This window comes from Oncorhynchus mykiss, chromosome 2, assembly GCF_057628025.1.
Source record: "Oncorhynchus mykiss isolate SJ-2025 chromosome 2, ASM5762802v1, whole genome shotgun sequence".
NCBI lineage: Eukaryota > Metazoa > Chordata > Actinopteri > Salmoniformes > Salmonidae > Oncorhynchus > Oncorhynchus mykiss.
Window position 1 is genome coordinate 32,368,143 of NC_143023.1, and position 22,385 is coordinate 32,390,527.

The following is a 22,385-nucleotide window of genomic DNA, read 5'->3' on the forward strand; positions in this document are numbered from 1 at the left end:
ATTACATTGATGAAATTGGTCAATTTTTACAGTTTTTTACAATGAATTGAAACCCTAACCCTAATGTCTAAAACAATTAATTGCATCAGTTTTATTCTCTCCCCCCCCCCCCCCCCCCTCTCTCTCTCTCTCTGTGCGCGCCATAGATTTGGTGCGCGATCGCGCCTCGCCTACTCCCCATCCCCGCATGATCAGAAACCATTACGCAAATCATTATTTATAAATCATTATAATCTGCATATAGATTTGGTTAATGCACAATTATAACTTTCTATTCATTGATATGTTATGAAACGGATGACATAACACAATTGAATTTAACGGCATTTAATTGCCATATAATAAAACACATATCCTATTTTTCGATGTCTTTGACGCATGCAGAGGCCAGTCTCAAATGACGACTTCTGACTGAAGCATAAAGTTGTGGGAGCTGCACATATAGGCCAACTGCACATGAAACAAGTGAATCCGACAAGTCATGAAGTTATGCAGGTAAGACAATATCTTATGTGTCAGACAGTTGGCCTACTTGTCTTAATACATCTCAGTGTTGGTCCACCGACTCAGGGGAGGGGAGTGTGGGGGGGGGGAAACCTGTTTTTCTGGCTGGCATGGGGACATACCACAGAGGAGTAGCCTATATCTGTGTGCGCTGTCTCGGTGTCTCTTCTTTAACAGTGCCGTGGCCTAAAACGAAAACAGACATTTAAGTAAGCCTACTCTCATAGTAACATATTTTCCCAAATTAATGTATGTTTCATTTAGACCCACCATGAGGCTTATCAAAACGCTCTATAGGCCAAACATTGACTTTGTAATACAGTCTGGTTTCCACCAAGCCCTCTGGTGGAAATAAACAGTACACTCTTAGAAAAAAAGGGATATTTGGCTGTCTCCGTAGGAGAACCCTTTTGGGTTCCATGTAGAATCCTCTGTAGAAAGGGTTCTACATGAAACCCAAATAGGTTCTACCTGGAAACAAGCATCTTCACGCAACAGCATCTGCTGGCAACAAGAAAATGACATTCACTAATGCATCCTAGTGATTTATTATAACGATGTTATAACTACTTATGAGTTATGACAGCTAATAGCAAATGTTAAAATGCACTTTATCATTAGGTATTAAATTCACTTATATGGCATCGTGTGTGGGTGCCTACAGTAGCAGTGTTACCAAATGTTTAGTTATCAGGATTCCACGTCTATTCTGACATCTAGAGGTATGAAATTATGCTACAGCAGGGGTCTCCTACCCTGTTCCTGGAGAGCTACCCTCCTGTAGGTTTTCACTCAAACCCCAGTTGTAACTTATCAACTAGCTAATTATTAGAATCAGGTGTGCTAGATTAGGGTTGCAGTGAAAACCTGCAGGTAGGTAGCTCCCCAGGAACAGGGATGGAGAGCCATGTACTAGTCACTACCCGATTGGCTTTTTGCAACACATGGGCCAATCCCAAAAAGACCCTATACATTTATTTGAATTTTATTTTATCTTTATTTAAATAGGCAAGTCAGCAAGTCACAAATTCTTATTTTCAATGAAGTCCTAGGAGCATGCAGTTGAAGTTGTAAGTTTACATACACTTAGGTTGGAGTCATTAAAACGAGTTTTTCAACCACTCCACAAATGTCTTGTTAAAACAAACTATAGTTTTGGCAAGTCAGTTAGGACATCAACTTTGTGCAGGACACAAGTAATTTCTTTCCAACAATTGTTTACAGACAGATTATTTCACTTATAATTCACTGTATCACAATTCCAGTGGGTCAGAAGTTTACATACACTAAGTTGACTGTGCATTTAAACAGCTTGGAAAATTCCAGAAAATGTCATGGCTTTAGAAGCTTCTGATAGGCTAATTGACATAATTTGAGTCAACTGGAGGTGTACCTGTGGATGTACACTGCTCAAAAAAATAAAGGGAACACTTAAACAACACAATGTAACTCCAAGTCAATCACACTTCTGTGAAATCAAACTGTCCACTTAGGAAGCAACACTGATTGACAATACATTTCACATGCTGTTGTGCAAATGGTATAGACAACAGGTGGAAATTATAGGCAATTAGCAAGACACCCCCAATAAAGGAGTGGTTCTGCAGGTGGTGACCACAGACCACTTCTCAGTTCCTATGCTTCCTGGCTGATGTTTTGGTCACTTTTGAATGCTGGCGGTGCTTTCACTCTAGTGGTAGCATGAGACGGAGTCTACAACCCACACAAGTGGCTCAGGTAGTGCAGCTCATTCAGGATGGCACATCAATGCGAGCTGTGGCAAGAAGGTTTGCTGTGTCTGTCAGTGTAGTGTCCAGAGCATGGAGGCGCTACCAGGAGACAGGCCAGTACATCAGGAGACGTGGAGGAGGCTGTAGGAGGGCAACAACCCAGCAGCAGGACCGCTACCTCTGCCTTTCTGCAAGGAGGAGCAGGAGGAGCACTGCCAGAGCCCTGCAAAATGACCTCCAGCAGGCCACAAATGTGCATGTGTCTGCTCAAACGGTCAGAAACAGACTCCATGAGGGTGGTATGAGGGCCCGACGTCCACAGGTGGGGGTGGTGCTTACAGCCCAACACCGTGCAGGATGTTTGGTATTTGCCAGAGAACACCAAGATTGGCAAATTCGCCACTGGCGCCCTGTGCTCTTCACAGATGAAAGCAGGTTCACACTGAGCACATGTGACAGACGTGGCAGAGTCTGGAGACGCCGTGGAGAACGTTCTGCTGCCTGCAACATCCTCCAGCATGACCGGTTTGGCGGTGGGTCAGTCATGGTGTGGGGTGGCATTTCTTTGGGGGGCCGCACAGCCCTCCATGTGCTCGCCAGAGGTAGCCTGACTGCCATTAGGTACCGAGATGAGATCCTCAGACCTCTTGTGAGACCATATGCTGGTGCGGTTGGCCCTGGGTTCCTCCTAATGCAAGACCATGCTAGACATCATGTGGCTGGAGTGTGTCAGCAGTTCCTGCAAGAGGAAGGCATTGATGCTATGGACTGGCCCGCCTGTTCCCCAGACCTGAATCAAGTTGAGCACATCTGGGACATCATGTCTCGCTCTAGTCCAGGTCTGGGAGGAGATCCCTCAGGAGACCATCCGCCACCTCATCAGGAGCATGCCCAGGCGTTGTAGGGAGGTCATACAGGCACGTGGAGGCCACACACACTACCGAGCCTCATTTTGACTTGTTTTAAGGACATTACATCAAAGTTGGATCAGCCTGTAGTGTGGTTTTCCACTTTAATTTTGAGTGTGACTCCAAATCCAGACCTCCATGTGTTGATAAATTTGATTTCCATTGATAATTTTTGTGTGATTTTGTTGTCAGCACATTCAACTATGTAAAGAAAAAAGTATTTAATAAGAATATTTCATTCATTCAGATCTAGGATGTGTCATTTTAGTGTTCCCTTTATTTTTTTGAGCAGTGTATTTCAAGGCTACCTTCAAACTCAGTGCCTCTTTGCTTGACATCATGGGAAAATCAAAAGAAATCAGCCAAGACCTCAGAAAAAAAATTGTAGTCTGGTTCATCCTTGGCAGCAATTTCCAAACACCTGAAGGTACCACGTTCATCTGTACAAACAATAGTACGCAAGTATAAACACTATGGGACCACGCAGCCATCATACCCGCTCAGGAAGGAGACGTGTTCTGTCTCCTAGAGATGAACCTACTTTGGTGCGAAAAGTGCAAATCAATCCCAGAACAACAGCAAAGGATCTTGTGAAGATGCTGGAGGAAACAGGTACAAAAGTATCTGTATCCTCAGTAAAACGAGTCCTATATCGACATAACCTGAAAGGCTGCTCAGCAGGAAGAAGCCACTGCTCCAAAACCACCATTAAAAAAGCCAAACTATGTTTTGCATGGGGACAAAGATTGTACTTTTTGGAGAGATGTCCTCTGGTCTGATGAAACAAAAATAGATTGGTTTGGCCATAATGACCATCGTTATGATTGGAGTAAAAAGGGGGAGGCTTGCTAGTCGAAGAACACCATCCCAACCATGAAGCACGGGGGTGGCAGCATCATGTTTTGGCGGTGCTTTGCTGAAGGAGGGACTGGTGCACTTCACAAAATAGATGGCATCATAAAAAATATGAGCAAAAAAGACTGTATAAAATAAATACAAATACTGAGCTACTGTGCCTATAGAAAGTCTACACTCCCTTGAACTTTTTTCCCTAGAGATCTATACAATCTACTCCACATTTTCAAAGTGAAACAAAGTTATACAAAAACAGTTTTAAATAATAATAATAATATGGAAATGTCATAATTGGATGTGTATTTTGCATTAAAATGTGTGTACTTGTCCTACAGAAAAATAAAATCCCAGGGTTTTCAAAAGACTGAGATGAATTATTTTGATCCTAACAAACTCCCCAGTCTCTGCCGGTGACAACCATACCAATAACATGATGCTGCCGCCACAATATTTGAAAATAGAAAGGGATCATTGCATTCACTCCATATTACTGGCCTGTATGACAAAGGGGAAAAAAGAAGCCTGTGTTAAAAAAAATCCACTCCAAATCATCCATTCTGTTTGCAACAAGGCCGTTAAGTAATACTGCAAGACAAAACAGCAAATAAATACATTTAAAAAAAACTACATTGTGATGGCAGCATTACGTTATGGGTATGCTTGTCATCAACAGGGACTGGTCAGTATGTCAGGATCAAAATAAATATTAATGGAGCATAACCAAGGTAAAAAGTTCGAGAAAACCCTGCCTCAATCTTCTGAAAACCTAACCCTGGGATAAGGTTTTATTTTTCAGTGAGACAATTAGACACATTTTAATGCCAAAGACACACCAGAATGGCTTTCCAAGAGTTGTACCTGAGTGGTCTAGTCTCAGTCCTGACTTAAATTTGCATGAAAATCAGAGACAATATTTGAATATTGATGTCCATCAATGATTCCCAACCAAATGTAATGAGCTTGAGCAATTTTGATAAAAAACAATGGATATATGTTGCCCTAAGAGTTGTGCAAATTTGATGGAATCTTATTCCAAATGATTCACAGCTGTAATGGCTGCCAAAGGTGCTTCCACCAAGTATTAACTAAGGGGTTGGAGACTTATCCAATTATGATATTTCAGTTTATTTTGTATTTATATGGAAACATTTCTATAACCTTCTTTCACTTTGAAAATGTTGAGTAGGTTGTGCAGATCTGTATAAACAAATCGAATTGAATCCCTTTTTAGTTAAAATTTTAAGGAAGCAAAATTGAAGAGGGTGTAGACTATATTGCATGCTCAAAAACATTTGTACATTATTATTTTATACTAATACAATTGCTCAGAGAATGAGATTTTGTTTAACAAGTCTCAAAAGATTGGGTTAAAAAGGATATCTTTTTGCACCTGTTTTCAATACTCTAGCAGTCTCCCTTTGCGACGGTAACTACACTGAGCATTTATCTAATTGTATTATTTATTGTATAGACTTTTTTAAATCAAGGGTGCCAAAAATAATGGACCTGACTGTATGTATTGCCCATCATCATCATTTTGAGATAAACCAAGTTAAAATGATAATACTATTGTGAATGCCTCAAGATATTTTAATGCATAAAATCAATCTAATACAAGTGATATTTTACATTCAATCTTTATTGATAGTGCTGCATAGTACAACCAGCCAACAAAGAACATAACAAAAAATAGGCTATGAAGTTTAGATGAGGAGCATATATTTTCAGAAAGCCATAAAGTGGTAAATATATTCCCATCTATTAATTTTAACAGTACAGAATTATAACTATTTAACAGCCATACATCTCAGTTGTAACAACATGAGAGACAGGGACTGGTACCACAGAAAAGCCATTCCATTGAATATAGGGTTATGAATCACAGATATGGAGAGCTCTCTTGGATCTGTGAGTATAGACATCAGTAACACTGGAAATCTGAGTAGTGGGGTTTATAGCACAGAAGAAAGAGATCAAATCAAACAGCAGTCCTTTAGAGCACAAGAACAAATTAAGTAAAGAACAGGAAACATAACTTTGTGAACCCTTTCTTAGGCAAGACACAGTAAGGGGACACGGAACATGGACCACAGTGTAAGAGACACTGTTGGTCAGTTATGAGAGGATTCTTATCTAAATAAAAACTACTATGGCCATTTAAGATGTATAAAATCCCGAAAACATCTACAAAACATCACCATAATGTATTTGAGTAAAAAAAAAATATCTCTTACATTAATTGTGGTGTAAATTGCTTCAAAATATGAAAATAATATAATAGATTAAGTGAAAAGAAAGTGGGTCACAGAGCAAAGATAATTCCCCAGAAATCAAATTATTTAGGGTGTGTTCGTAATTTGCGCCTTCATATATTTTGAGTGTTGTCAGATTCTCAATTTGTATATTCAGAGCCTTTCGCTCTTTGAACGTTTAGAGGGCACAATGGACGCTCTGGCCGGGGAATAGGGTTGATCTGAGCGTTCTGACCTCACAACGGCAGTCAAGCACCTAAGATAACTGGCTAAAGTTGGCTAGCTTGCTAGCTACTTCAAGACACAAATGAGAGAACACCTCACTCGTGTTGTGTAGAGTGTTGGTGACTAACTGTGCTGCTGGCAACAATTTAAATATATTTTCTTTGCAGATGTTTATTGACACAGGTCATATTCAATGGGTGTTGCGTGTTCGAAAATTAATCAGTTATTCTACGCTGACGACACACTCAGACGAGAGTGCTCTGAAATCGTAGTAGATGGCCAGAGTGAATTTATGAACGCAACCTTGGTAAAAAACAAACATTTTTGCTAATACTTAATTGATCTGTGATACAAGAAAACCCATAAGAGAGAAAGCACTTAAAGCTAATGTATACTTTGACCTTTTGTATTGTTGTGCGATTAGTTGTCACGTATAGTTTAGTGTAGTAACTGCACTTGGTTGGCTTACATCACACCCACCATAATGTGGTGGGTTCATGAAAACAAACAAACACCAAACAATATGGTTGAAAAGGAAACAGTAGTGTTTTTGGACAGTATAGTAGGCCAGTTTTGGTATTAAATTAAAACAGACTACAAGTGTTTAGTGTTAGTTACAGTATGATTATCATTCCACTGACTTCATTATCCGGGCCAAAGCGCTTTGACAGACAGTCTAGTGTTTTTGTTGAATAATTATGGAAGCAATATAATGCTAGTGTTGTGTATGTGTGTGTGTGTGGGGGGGGGGTGTGCATAATTTATCAATAGTTTTTTTATGCTATCTCCAATTAAATGCTAAATAACAGTCAATTTAGCTGCAGATATATGGTTACAAATTACCTACAGTAATTAGTAAAGTAATACTAATTAACCCACTGTAAAGTCAATTGTTTTTGTATTTAGGCAATTGGCATGCTATGTTAATAGTGTCCACAGTATAGATCATGTTTTTTTTTACTGAAAGTGCTAGGTTGCATCAGTGGCGCTATTAGAATTGCATGGAGTATATATATCTGTTCAAATAGATACCCATTATGGTGAATCTTACATTCACGCAACAGAATGAGCCTGTTCTCTGTGTCTCCCTCTAAATCACCAGCAAATACCAGCAAGAGAATATATTTTTTCAAAAGTGCTGAGTATTGTCAGACATTAAAACCACTCCATCTTACTCTTTAGAAGATAGGAATGGCATAGTTAAATCTAATTGAGAGCCAGTCCAAATGTTGATCGTCAGGCCGCTGTGTATGCAGGTTTCCATATCAACATTCACGTATATTATATAGGTCTGTTCATTGACTACTGCTGTGGATGAGGCAAATCACTGACTGTTTTCATTCAATTTACTTACCTCTAACTCATAGATACCAACTGTGAATAGCCATGTGATCATTAAAGAATAATGAATCCACATCACATGAAGCTGATGAGGGGAGAAGGGCTCATTATAATGGCCTGAACTGAGCATATGGAATGGGGGGGGGGGGGTCCTAGAGGGAATGTGGAGAGAGTCCTGTGTATGGAGGACAAGTAGCAGCCTCTACACCTCCTTCTCCTTCTCTTCACTTGCATTTCTGGAGGGCCTCCTGCATCCTCTCCTGCACGTGCTCCATCTTCTCGGTCCACTCGTCGCTGATGCCCTCCTCGTCGTCTCCGATGACAGCGGCGTAACCCATGAGGGCGATCAGGCCGATGCAGAAGAGGTATGTGAGGCGCGTGCACAGGTTCTCCATGGTGCGGTGGTCGCCCTGCGAGTGCTTCAGGTACACCTCCAGGATGGGCCGGCTGAACAGCTTGGGCTTGCCCACCACACCCTCGTAGAGTGTGTGCAGGTTCTGGTCGCCTAGGTCGTTGGAGTAGCTCTCCTCGAAGTCGACCTTCTTGCGCTCACAGTGCTCAGGCCGTGCCTCCACCATCTCCATAAACTTGCGGAACTGGTTGCGCAGGTTTTCCTCCACACAGCAGTACTGGCCGTCCAGCGTCTCCTTCTTGATCTGTAGCAGGGCGCCGCGGTTCTGCTGGGACAGCTGGTCCAGGGCACGGTTGACAGAGCCAAACTCGCGCTTCAGTGTCTGGATGTCCTCATCGTCCACATGGTGCAGCACCACTCGGATTAGAGAGCCGGCCACGCCAAAAATGGGGTTGACCACAGCCGCAGCAGATGAGATGGTGGCCACACACTGCAGCACCTTCACCAGGCCCTGTTTCAGCTTGGCCCGGTCCTCCACGATCTCCATCTCCGACATGATGGCAAGCAGGGGGTCACGACACAGAAGTCCAAACCAGGTAGTGCTTGAAAGGGTTGGGGAGGATGGTAGCTTCTGATTGAGAGACAGGAGTCTAAGAGAAAGAGAGAGAGTAGAGCAAGTTCTTAAAAAAAGAAAAGTGAATGTTTTAAACTCTAATAGTGTTACACTTAAGACAAAAAAGTATCTATATTGTTCCACACTACACAGAGTTAATGTTACACTTTCGAATGTGTTTTTAGCTTTTTTAGGGCCGGCAGGAAGCCTAGTGCTTATAGCGTTGGGCAAGTAACCGAAAGGTTGCTGGATCGAATCCCAAAGCTGACAAGGTCAAAGAAATCTGTTGTTCTGCCCCTGAACAAGGCAGTTCCCCGGTAGGCCATAATTGTAAAAAAAGAATGTGTTCTTTACCAACTTGCCTAGTTAAATTTCAAAAATGTAAAATTAACACTCACTGAGTTTCTGTAACTCTGTAAATAGTTTGAAATGAACACTGGCCAACACTGTTGAAAATCAACTTCATCAGTATGTACGCTTTGTAACATTCTCTGTGTAAGTGTTTTGAACCTAATAAAGTGGACTAGGTTTTATCACCATTGGTGTCATTTACATAACTCCATGTAAGAGCATAAAAATGAATAACAAGTGCAAAAAAGCATTTATTTAGAAAAAGTCAAGAAGCAAAAATACACTTAATCGAAGGAAGAAAGAACAATGATATACAAGGTTACCATAAAGTATGCATTCCGACTCATTTCTGAAAATAAACGACAGAGTCGGCAGTGGTAAATTGAAAACATGAGGGCTGAAGTGCAACACCGATCATAGCAAAATATTATACAATCTAGATTTAATGCATTCCATTCATTGACAAAGAATATCGCCCACCACCCAAAAGGAAATCACTTTTCTTTTTAAATTGAGGGAAGAGGACTAGTCTCCAAACAGCTTTTAACCTTACAGGGATACTTCTGGATTTTGCCAATGAGGCCCTTTATCTACTTTCCCCAGAGTTAGATGACTCGCAGGTACCCATAGACTTCCAGTCATTGCGCTAATGCTAGTTAGCAGTAACTCACAAAACTACCTCTAACTTCCTTCATACTGGACACAGACATACAAATGGTACCCATGAGTTCATCGGACTCTGGTGAAGTAGTTAAAGGGCCTCATTGCCAAAATCCCAAAGTATCCCTTTAAAGCCCTCATATGCCCACCCGACCCTGGGAGTGGATGAGGATCAGTTCCCCTCACACTGGGCCAGCGCCTCATCCATCTTGGCCTGAATCTTCTTCACCCTGGGGGCCCATTTCTCCCTGACTTCAACCTCATCATCCTCTGTGACCACCGTATATGCCATTAGTGTCATCAGGCCCATGCGAAAGACATGAGCCAGTTGGGAACACTTTTTCTCCATGACGTCTCGGTTTTGCTTGTAGTGCTCTAGGTACACCTCCAGCAAACCTCTTTGTTCAAAAGTTGTATTCTCTTTTATGACACTGCGGTAGTATGTGTCTAGAGCAAGGGTATCCTTGTCTCTCTCATAGACTTCCTGGAAATCTTTCATGTAGCGCTCTCTTCCCTCAGGGTCGTTATTGAACTGTTTCACCATGGTGTTGAGAGCAGTGTACTGGTGCTTGATATACTCCTCATACTTGCTGTACTTCTCATTGACCTCGTTCAGGTGAATCTGCTTCAGAATCTGCTGGTTTGTCTTGGAGATGCTTTCCAGCTTGGCGTGGATGTGGCCCAATTGTTGGGTGTCCAGGTCTTGGGTGAGGTCTTTGGCGACCAGGTCCTTTGTCACCTTCACCACTGCAGTGACTATGTCGAAGAGTGGGTTGGTGGCGGCGAAGGAGGAGACTTTCTCCATGCCTTGTAGGATTATGACCACTGTCTCCTTGTCCATAGCTGCTGCTACACATACGACTTAACTGTCGTCCTAGAGAGAGAAGAGAGTATTTTAGTATTTACATCGCTCATGTCTGCAAGTAGTGCCAACTTTGTTGCATTTCAATCATGTGGGGTGATTTGCTTTGACTTGTATTCAGAATATCCACAAAGCAGCCTCATGAATCTTTGACAAACATTTGAGTGTGTACGCACATTCTGCAACTGCATCTGGAATTTAGCTGAATAATAATAGAATTTTGTCGTACAGCTGAAGAACAGATTAGTCTGCTCTTTGAACATCGGCTGACTACAGTATTCTGCTGCAGCCAGTGGCAGATGGTTGCTGTCCAGTTCTGAAACTGGAGTTTAAAAAACCTTATATGTCACACATTAGATGGAAATGTTAGTTAAATAAATACTCTTCTCAGAGTATTGATGAATGTACCATTTTTTATGCAATCATTGGAAGGGATTACGTCTTTTGATATCAGTGCGTTCTACAACTAGCACTATTCAATCTGAAATTGTGACCAAAAAAATATGCTATTGTGCTTGATAAATTCAATGTCCATTGATTTAATCTAAAATTATGATTAGTAATCGAATCTTACCTGAGACAAGTCGGAAGCTGTTCCCCTCCTGGTTCTGTAGTAGTGCTCTTGGTAGTTGTGGTTCTGTTGTTGTAGTAGTAGTAATAGTTGTAGTGGTCTTAGTATTGTGGCCCTGTTGTCTCTGAACTAGCAGCCTTTACATCCATCTGTAGACCTTGGCCAGGCCTCCGTGCCATGTAAGGGCAGGGTGTGGGAGTGGCTCATGCATACACAATGCTGATTGGGTTACGGGGAAAAGGCTACTCTTCAATCCACTTTTGATTGGTTCACTATCCCATGGCTGCAGTGTCGAGTGATGCCAACTTCCATGGAAATCTTTCATTAATGTGAATGGAACTAGAGAACTGAGGAGTGACAATGACAAAGTGCTAAAAGATTTGAAATATTTTGTGTTTTCTTTGGCTGCGTCTTCAGAAGGTTTACATGGAAATTATCTAGAAAGTTATGATGCAACTGCCCACACAAAGAGCTACTGAGATGAGGGTGTCCATGGTTGCTGTTTCAAGACAGCTTCTAATGTAGCACATGGGGGATATGTAAAACTTACTCCTCACCCTGAAGTCTCCCCACTTTGTGCCACCATATAGCTAGCTTTTTGTGTGGCGTGACTGGTAAGACGCTTCGGGAGGGCGGTCACATGTGCTAGAAAACAAGAGATCCTGGGTTTGAGACTCTGTGTGAGCCGAATCAGGATCAGAATCAGTGACTCAGATGCCTATAGTGTCCTTTCAATTTCCAGTTGATATTGGACAGCAGTGAAGGTGTTAACAGCCATCTCTGTCAGTGAAACCTAAACCAGTGTGCTGCTAACAGCTTTGCTTCCTCCACTGTCCCTGTGTCCCCTTACTGGGCTCAAACCAGTGGCGCTCTAATCGCAAACACACGCGACCGCCCTCCTTGACAACTTACCAACCAGTTGCTCTATAGAAAATGATCGGATACGATAGCACCATTGGCGACATTTAAGCTAGTTATGTGGAGTAAGCGTATGTCACTTTCTTACCTCCATTACATTAGCATAGCAGCCCTCCTTTCAGTATTTCAGCACAAGGCCGATGTGAATGTGCCTTTATGGAGGGGACTGGTAGCTCCAGTGAGGAAGTCATACCTTTTGAGTGGTAGTTAGAAGCAATGGATGCTAACAGCCACTGGGCGGGACACAGTCATACAGAGAAGCAGAGATGACAGAATATCTGAGCTCGGTCTTGGTGAAAGAGAAACCTGTTGTGGGGCAGCACGGTTGACTTAAACTGTAGTGTACTACATCAAAGACACTATATGATGCCAGATGATACAAGTGCACACAAAAAACTACTGGGATGAGGGTGTTCACTGCTGCCCTCAACCGTACCACAGCTATTGAGCAACTGACACCCAGAGTTGTAGCAACAAACAAAATAATGTTATACACATTGCAATAAGTTTCCATATGTAGGCTATACTAAAAAGTGTCAGACAGAGCCTTTGTATTATCCCAGTGAGTAAAATATCTAAGTAAAATGATCTGAGTAAAATTTGTAAAGAAGTATTTGTAGCCGTTGACAAGTGAGTGGAGGAATTGCTTACGTTGGAGGGTTTGACAAGCTCCTGGACTGCGACTTCGGGCTCTGATCGATGTGACGCCTAAAGAAAAGACAACATCCATCAAGATTTGGGGAAAATATGAACTGCATCTGTGCACAGCGAAGTGTTCTTTCAATTTCTAGATGAGATTAGACAGCATTTCTCTCTACAGCCTTTCATGCAGTTTTTAAAAGGGGATCACATTGCCTACTATACAGATACATTGTATTTGTCAGTGAAGGAGTTAACAGCTATCTCTGTTAGCATAGCAGCCCTCCGTTCAACACTTCAGCACCACGCTGCTTTGAATGTGCCTCTATGGAAAAGACTGATCGCTCCAGTGTAGCCGTGATATCAGCGCTAGCAGGCGAAATGTGGAAGTCGTGCCCCTCAAGTGGTGGTCAGATACAATGGAAGCTAACATACACTGGGCAGGACTGAGTCATACAGAGAAGCAGAGACGACAACAGACTGAGCTTAATCTTGGTGGGAGAGAAACCTGTACTATGGCAACACAGTTGCTTAAACTGTTGTGTACCACATCAAAGACACTACTTTACATTAAGTGAAATAATTTCACGGTGCTAATTTAACCTGCATGAGTTGAGTGAGAGTGATGGACGTTTTCAAAGATCGGCAGTTGTTTCCAAAGGTGTACCTAGATCACTGCGACTGAAACTGAGGTGGCTTAAAGGTCAAATGCTGGGTCATCTCTTCCACATGTTTGAAATACAAATACAAAAGATGCTGTTGTTGGTTTTTTAGCTGCGTTTGTCTTCAGGTGTGGGTTTACATGGACATGATCTTGAAAGTTATTATATAATGCCACATGATGCACACAAAGACCTACTGAGATGAGGGTGTCCATGGTTGCGTTTCTGTTTTTCAGCTGCTAACAGTCACACAGCTGTCGTGCAACTGACTCCCATTGTCAGCTGTTTCTAAGGAGTGCACAGACGAGATGTAGCCAAAATAATAGGGGGGGCGGGGGGGGGCTACTCTTCAATCCACTTTTTGTGGCTCACATGGCTACTGCTGCAGTAGAACATACAGTAGCTACAAACCAAAACAGAAGTCTAAAATCTGGAGTAGCAGTGGCATTTGGCAGTGAAGGAGTTAACCATTTTCTCTTTAAGCGTAGCAGCCCTCTGTTCAGCACTTCAGCACCAGGCCGATTATGAATGTGCCTCTATGGAAGAGACTGATAGCTCCAGTGTTGCTGCGATAGCAACGCTAGCAGGCTAATTGAGGAAATCATGCCCTTCGAGTGGTAGTTAGAAGCAATGTGCGCTAACAGCCACTGGGTGGGACACTGAGTCATACAGAGAAGCAGAGACGACAGACTGAGCTCAATATTGGTGGAAGAGAAACCTGTTGTAGGGCAGCACGGTTGACATAACTATAGTACTACATTAAAGACACTACTGTACATGAAGTTAAATCATTTCACTGTGTTCTAGTGGAGGAATTCAGAGGCTAATTGAATTTATATGAGTTGAGGATTAATGTCTGAGAAGTGATTTCTCATTCTTCACAGTGGTACTTGTGCTCATGTTCAACTATGTTACAGAAACGCGTAATTGTAGACTAAGGTGTTTATGAAAAAGCACAGCCTTAATGTACCAAAGTCACGAGTTGAATTCAACAGATATCAGACTGAGAGCGGTGTCAAAGTGAGAGCCTGCTCATAATCTCATTTTTAGTCACTCACCTCTGAGTGCAAATGGCAGGATAGGAATGCCTGCTGAGACCACGGCCACTACAAACATACACCCCAGTTGTGGCATTACAACAGTGGCTAAATGTACATGGGTTCTGGCAGAGGTTCACCTAAATGTACAGGCGGAGACAAGGGTTTATCAAGAGTTGAGGCACTGCACACTATATAGTGTGAGGAACACCCAGGTTGCCTGTTTGTCTTTGGTCAAATTCACTCTTTTCTGCCTGAATCTACCAGAGGGGGCAGTAAATGTACATATTTTTATGTGGGGAAAAAAACTCAGTCAGATTTCAGCACCAACTATATGGACTGCGTAGCAATGTCTCTCCAGAGCATGTTTTAACCCTTTACATTCAGGCAAATATTGGTTAGTGGGTTTGGATAGGATGTTATTTAAATTAATATGGGGGAAAGAAGGCACTTGAAAAGAAGCAAATGGGGAGATAGTAGCTTAAAGAAATCTGATTAAAAGCTTTCGGTGCTCCTTACCACACCGGTGAGACAACATGTCACTTTCTGAGATCTGAAATATATCTATGGATACAATTTCTAATTCATTTGTGTAATTATTTCTCTTTTTGTGTCTTTCCCTTTCCAGATAACACCGCATCTGAGAAAGAACTTGTTACCCATCACCCCCGACTCAACCCAATACAGCTTTGAAAAGTAGGTCATGAAAGGGTTAATTGTTCTCTTTAACCTGGGGGCCATTTTTTTTTTTTTTTACTACAAAAACAGCAAGGAATTAAGTAAATTAAGAAACATAAAGCACTATTACAGACATTTTCACATTAATACTCTATCAATGTCTATCATCATCACAGAAATGCAAGCAAGCGGCAGTGTAATTTAACCCTTTGTGCAAATGAAGCCTGTGTTTAACTGTTCCTCCCAATCGAATGCTTTATAACTGGTGGTTTCAATTCTACCCATCCCATAGTAAACTGTGTTTGTACACAGTAGAAAAGTGTATGTATGGAAAAGTTTATGTATATGGGCTGTCAACCCAATATGTTATTTCAGGGAAACAGCTGACCAGGCCCCAAGGCCCGTTAAACTAACGTCTCCAATTCAGGTTAACCGATCACCACTGTGCTACTGTATAGCTGAGCCTTCAGAGATTCAGAACACTGCAGCACTCCCTGTTTGAAGCAGTTAGTCTAGGCCCATGTCCTGTAACCTCAAATACCACCATTATTTCCAAAATAATTAACTTAATTCTAAGTTAAAGCTGGTCATTTGTATTCAAACACCACATTTTGCCTGAGCATGAATGCAAACAAAGCAGTTGCGATGGTGCTTCAATCAGGAAGTGGGCAGTTACTCTCAACACTCTCCCTACAGTGGAGCGGCCATCTTTACAGCTCTCTAAAAAAAAGCACATAGCAGAGCAAGCTAACTAAATTCTACATGTTATCTCACACTAAAATCTTTGCAAAGTTTACCATTTGCATGTTTGCTCTTTATTTGAATAATTTTCTGTCTCTTATTGTTCAATCATGACATCTTCCCATCTTTCTTTACAGAGCACAGCCTGTGAGGCAGTTTGAGGACTTCCCTTTGGACAACAGCCCTGAGACCAATATAAATCTGACAATAACTGACTAATTAACACAATAGATAACAATACAGTTTCTTCCGGAGTTTTACTGACTTTGTGAGTACTAAATCCAACCAACTTCTCCTCTGCAGTAGCATAGAGCCAGCAAGCTCCCTTCCCTTCCCAGCTATGGCTCCCCCTAGCCGTGCTTCCATATTTCCTTGTTTATGCACAGCATAATGGCCTGACCCTCCCTTCTCTATAACATTATACAGACACCACCTAGCACCTGAAAACCTAAATTTTTCTGGATATATTTTGAGATTAGAGTCTCTATATACCCCATATTCATCCAATGGCACCCTAACCATAGTGGAACAGAGCTTTTCTTACCTTTACAAAGTGCCTCTCTCTATACCTCTCTCTCTCCAAAGTCCCAACCTCGATAGCCTCCTTCTTCTTCCCAGAAATCCCTGCAAAAGGGGCACTTCCATGTAAGTTGAATGTGTAGGGGTGCTCATTTTGGACTCAACCATTACTGTAAAATACAGAAGGCCCCAGATGCTCAGTAAGGGCCTATTTGGGTACATAGTCCCACAGGCGCCAACATGTCCCTTTCAAACGGTATGACACTGGCCCTATAGTAAATAACCCTCCCCTAACTCCCTCTGTCCTCCCCCCCAATGGCTTTCACATCATATGGCCCATCCACCAGTCATACAGCCAATGCTGAGAAGCAATTGTAACATGCTGCACAAATGAGCTCTCAGAGAGTTTCCACTGGGTTTTTGTGGATTCACCAAGCCTTGGGGCCTCTTAGAGCTGCCCAAAATCATTGCTAGAGGATATTTTGGACACACAGAGACCCCTTTTTATTGAGACAGACCATTTGAATGCAGAGGAAAATATTCTGGTGTGAATATGATGCAATCAAGGAAAAAGAGAGCACTGTCTCCAAGTGTCCCTCTCCAAAAGTGCAGAGATGTATCCACTGGGACAAGGAGCTTTCCACTCACACAATGAGAAGGTAATTAAGCTCCTGAAGTTTAAAATGTAATTTTTAAGAATGTTTTTCTTCATATATTACTAAACAAATTATCATTTTAAGGGGTGGCGGATGACAAATGCCAATTTTGGGGTCCGCGCTTTGAAAGCCCAACAGGTAAGCTCACTAATTGACAGGACACATTGCAGTGCATAAGGTAAGGACTTCATTCTTGTTCAAAACTATATGTATATACTTAAATAAAATATATTTTAAAAATATTTTAAGATGTAATATATCATCTCAAACTGAAATTATACATATTTACCATATATTCTACAATATACACCTACCACTTTATTATAATATTTTTTTCAGCACTAGCCTATACTAGCTTACAGTTGAGAGCATGGTCCTGAAACAAGATAACATGCTAATGTTTTTAAAATAAACTTATCAGAAAATGAACAAAACATAGCCTAGCAGTTTAAGACTTGACTGAACCCAATTTGATATAGCCTACCTGAATAAGCAGCTATATATCAGGATCTGACAGTAGGCATCATCAAGACATGAAATGAGTATGCTTTAAAAATTGCCAAGGTAGAAGTGGTGTGAAAAACAAATGCCAGTACTTGGTTTCCTGCGAGTCCAGACTTGAGATGATCTTTGTCCTAAAACAATAATCCCCCAAACCAGTCGTCAACTGCCCAAAGCAACAGCAGATCAATCCAAACCTTCAGTATCAAAATAGAGCGTTAAAACGTAGTCTTCATTTTAAAACTTTGAATAACAAACGCCTAAACACCTACCCAGAACGAATATCGGCACTACAGCACAGATATGCTATTTAAAATGAATCATGTATTCGTAAACAATGTTAGATTATATTTAATCGAATTATAATGAGACACTAGGTACATTCAGAATATGGAGACAGGCTTCAGCGCAGGATTGGAGATGTCAGCTGCTGGCGCGCGCCTGTCGCTTTTGTTCACGAGAACAGTCGCAGCTGTCTGACTAGAATAGAGCACATTTGTGAGCGGAATAAGAACAAATAACAGAAATGAACTGGTAATTTATCTGAACAGTAGCCAATAGCCATGGTGGTAGTAAGCTTCATATTTTAGTTGTCTGTCGGCGGTTTGAATGCGTAAATATTTACATGTAGGCCTACACAAACCTGGACGTTGCGAAAGATGGACGCCCTTGTTGATGGGGGTTTGTTTGCAGACAGGCAGACCATTGCATGGGCTACAAGGGAAAAGCTAACCTAAATGCCGGTGCATACTATTCGACAAATTAGGCATCTTATAAGAGCATATGATTTGAGCATTTTACATTTTAAACCATTCCTTCTAGCTACCTAAAGTTGAATTATACATAAGGGATTAATGCAAGGCTAAATGTCGCCTTTCACTACAAGTCGTAACACATATCAATAAAATCCATCAATATCTGCAGTGTAACAGTATCGCATTCCCATTATGATATGAGGCAGTGCAGAGCAGGCTATGTGGCTACGCTATGTTCTGCGTGCGTAAAACACGCGCCAACGTCACAACGCTTCTACATAGGAACAGAGCATATGGATGAAATACAGTAATACAGTAATGAATGGCTTGGGGGTGGTCAGGAGGTGGGCTTGGCTCCTGTTCATTAGTTGGAGAATTTTGCATTTTTCAAACACATTAAACATATTTGTCTTGCTATCTACAGCCATAATCACTACGCTAAATTCTATGTTAAACACTTTTGTTTTTCTGCATATCTAAGCATACCTTTTGAGCTGTCTGTATACTCCTGGTTATTCTTTAAAAAAACGAAATATGCTTCTCTGCATCTCTGCTAAAATATGGGTAAAATATTGAAAGGAATGTGAGTCTTATTCAGTACATTTAGTTATTGCTTGCTTTTCTAAAGTCTACCAATCTTGCCAGCAGGCATGCCAGCGAAGATGATAGTTAGACAAGCTAGCTACTCTAACTTGATTGATTGCCTCAACCTATCTGGGATAGCTAAAGCCAACATCAAATTGCTAGGTGGCTAGTAGTTTTGAATTTAATTGTTTTATTAAATTCAGATTGTGTGTCACTTATCTACACAGAATACCCCATAATGTCAAAGTGGAATTGTGTTTTTAGAAATGTTAACAAATTAATTGAAAAAATAAACTTGAGTCAAAGTATGCAATCTTTTTGTAATGGCAAGCCTAAATAAGTTGAGAGGTAAAAATGTGCTTAACAAGTCACATAATAAGTTGCCTGGACTCGCTCTGTATACAATGATACTGTATAACATGACTACCCAATCTCTGTACCTCACACATACAATTATCTGTAAGGTCCCTAAGTCGAGCAGTGAATTTCAAGCACAGCTTCAACTACAAAGACAAGGGGGGTTTTCTATGTTTTGCAAAGAAGGGCACATATTGGAAGAAGGGTAAAAAACTCAAATTTAAAAAAGCAGACATTGAGCATTGTGCAGTTATTAATTGTACACATTAGATGGTGTATCAATACACCCAGTCACTACAAAGATACAGGCATCCTTCTTAAATCAGTTGCCGGAGAGGAAGGACACCACTCTTGGATTTCACCATGAGGCCAATGGTGACTTAAAAACAGTAACAGAGTTTAATGGCTGTGATAGGAGATAACTGAGGATGGATCAACAACATCGTTACTCGGCAACAGTAACATAAATTACAGAGTGAAAAGAAGGAAGTCTGTACAGAATAACAAATATTCCAAAACATGCATCCTGTTTGCACTAAAGTAATACTGCAGAAAATGTGGCAAATACATACACTTTTTGTCCTGAATAAAAAGTGTTATGTTTGGGCAAACCCAACACATCACTGAGTACCACTCTTCATATTTTCAAGAATGGTGGTAGCTGCGTCATGTTATGGGTTGGAAAGAACTAGGGAGGTTTTTTTTTGTTGATAAAAGAAACGAAATAGAGCTAAGCACAGGCAAAATCCTTGAGGAAAACCTGGTTCAGTCTGCTTTCCAACAGACACTGGGAGACAAATTAACATTTCTACAGGACAATAATCTTAAACACAAGGTCAAATATGTACTGGAGTTGCTTACCAAGACGTCATTGAATGTTCCTGAGTGGCTTAGTTACAGTTTTGACTTAAATCATCAGCTTGAAAATCTATGGCAAGACTTGAAAATCGCAGTCTAGCAGTGATCAATAACCAACTTGACAGAGCTTGACACATTTTTTAAAGAATAATGGGCAAGTATTGTACAATCCAGGTGTACAAATCTCTTAGAGGCTTTCCCAGAAAGACTCACAGCTGTAATCCCTGCCCACGGTGATTCTAACATAAATTGACTCAAGGAGTTTAATACTTATCTAATCAAGATATGTTAGTGTTTTATTTTCCATTAATACAAAATATATATACTTTTTCTTCCCCTGACATAACAGGGTATTTTGTGTATATCATTGACCAAAAAATGACAATGAAATCAATTTGAATTCCACTTTGTAACAAAACAAAATGTGGAAAAAGTTGAGTGTGAATACCATCTGAAGGTACTGTATATACTGTATATAATGTAAATATCTTTAAACAGGACAAATCCGAGGGGAGCATGTTCCCCTGTGACCCATTTGGGCATGACACCTCTGCTATTTATATTTGTGTTATTGTTATAATAAACAATGGGAAAATAAATACACAAGAGCAATATTTCAGGTTAAGGTTCTTCTGTCCATGATATGCCATACATGTTGATGTTTCTATGTTCATTTTGATGTTTTCTATAAGCACTAGGGCTAGGCAACGGAAGATGGATCCTACATGCAATAGATTATTACAAATTACATACACTGGCGATACTCTATGCTGCTTTAGTGACGATATTCAATGCAACATTGTACAGAGATTTTTTTTTGTCAATAAAATTTAATATTTCAAGATGTTGAAGTGTAAAGTGTTAGATTGTTACTATAACCTCTTCTCATATACATTGTTTATAATTCAGAGACACGTGGTGGCATATTTAGGTATTAGGCGACATGGGCAGCTGCCCAGGGCGGCATCGTGCCGGGGGTGGCACGGGGCCACCACACAATTGTTTTTGGAATGGTGACATTTGCACGATAGGTTTTCTATCGTTCATTTGCACGTCACGTCAATGATATCATGTCACCGTGTGGGACTGTGGGTCAATTAACCTTGTCGGAGTGGGCGCCCTGATTCTAGTTTGTGAGCTAGACAGGCTACTGCCTGGGAAGGTCTCACACTCAGAAGTACTAGATGGGGAGGGGGGAGGGGGTAGGTTGACCTCAGGTATCACCACTGGAAGCCAGAGGTAGGGGGAGAGGAGGAATCTACCAAATAGTGCACCTCTAACTTTGTACAGCACTAATGCAATTAGTAAAACCAGTCACACTACGAAATGCTACCAAATAAACCACAATTCATTCAAAATACTGTGAATATATAGTTTCACAGACATTTTCTGGTTTGTGCGAAATCGTTAAGAATAATATATAACCAGTCTGCACACCACCAAGGTGAATTGGTTTAGTCTTGACTCTTGGTTGACAGTGTTTGGGAGATGGGTAATGTATTGGTGCTTGAGTGCCAAATCAACACAAATGGATAAGAAAAGGTCTAAGCCATCAGTGCCCAGTTAAAGAAGAGGAGAAACGTGCAAAAGATAAAGGTATGCAACTATGTCATCTCTTTATGAGTATAATATTATGCATGTAATGAAATAGGCTAGTATAACACTTGTGTTTGTTAGCCTATGTTGCTTGCTATGCTATTACACATAGGGCGACAATATTCAGTTTTCTGTCCAACTAGTTTACATAACATTGGATATAATTTCACACAGTTTCATCATGATAATGTGTGTAGCCTGCAGCAAAAAGATTCCAACCTAACTAGCACATTATTGATGTGGTTAACTTTCATTGAGGAAACATCATAAAGGTTTTCTGTGATTACATTGACTAGGTCCCAAGCTCAGTAAGGTGAATTTCCAATGCTGTAGGCTAACTTAGCAGATGTCTAAACTATGCTGATATTTTTTATATTTTGTGATATATTGAGTATAAAAATAAAAATGACAGTAAGTGCAGAATGGTGTTTTTTTGGGGGGGGCATACAAGCTAGAACCGCCACCGAGTCTGTAGAATACAATCTAATACAACCTATCATAATCAACATCTCATATCTCACAACCTGCCTTATTTCTGCTTGTGGTCCAAAAGGGGTTACTGAATTCCCTGTTTGACTACACTGGTGCAACCTCTTGAGTTACTCTGCATGCACATTTCCTATCTACAGTTAGAATCACTCCACACATAAGGTTTGTCA

The 22,385-nt window shown here is 40.9% G+C and overlaps 2 protein-coding genes and 1 long non-coding RNA gene across 5 annotated transcripts in view; 1 reads left to right on the plus strand and 2 right to left on the minus strand.

Annotated features, from left to right (window-relative positions):
• LOC110487588 (uncharacterized) overlaps positions 1 to 20,969 on the plus strand; it is a 29,358-nt gene extending 8,389 nt beyond the window's left edge. The window contains exons 2-5 of one of the 3 annotated variants that reach the window (XR_005036445.2): positions 385 to 495; positions 15,109 to 15,176; positions 16,037 to 17,077; positions 17,159 to 20,969. This is a non-coding gene — a long non-coding RNA (uncharacterized LOC110487588). Of the gene's footprint in view, positions 1 to 384; positions 496 to 15,108; positions 15,177 to 16,036; positions 17,078 to 17,158 lie in introns of those variants that run through there. The other 2 variants (XR_016486054.1, XR_005036447.2) reach the window with 2 other exon arrangements.
• Positions 5,621 to 16,523, minus strand: rpz (rapunzel). The gene is made up of 3 exons (XM_021559504.3): positions 16,444 to 16,523; positions 12,794 to 12,850; positions 5,621 to 8,817 (listed from the first exon to the last, which is right to left on the minus strand). Exon 3 carries the CDS (start codon positions 8,721 to 8,723, stop codon positions 8,040 to 8,042), a length of 684 nt encoding a protein of 227 aa, XP_021415179.2. The 5' UTR covers positions 8,724 to 8,817; positions 12,794 to 12,850; positions 16,444 to 16,523; the 3' UTR covers positions 5,621 to 8,039.
• On the minus strand, positions 9,359 to 11,340 carry LOC149985055 (protein rapunzel-like). The gene is made up of 2 exons (XM_090197202.1): positions 11,228 to 11,340; positions 9,359 to 10,665 (listed from the first exon to the last, which is right to left on the minus strand). Exon 2 carries the CDS (start codon positions 10,630 to 10,632, stop codon positions 9,964 to 9,966), a length of 669 nt encoding a protein of 222 aa, XP_090053328.1. The 5' UTR covers positions 10,633 to 10,665; positions 11,228 to 11,340; the 3' UTR covers positions 9,359 to 9,963.
• Positions 20,970 to 22,385: the final 1,416 nt, after the last annotated feature.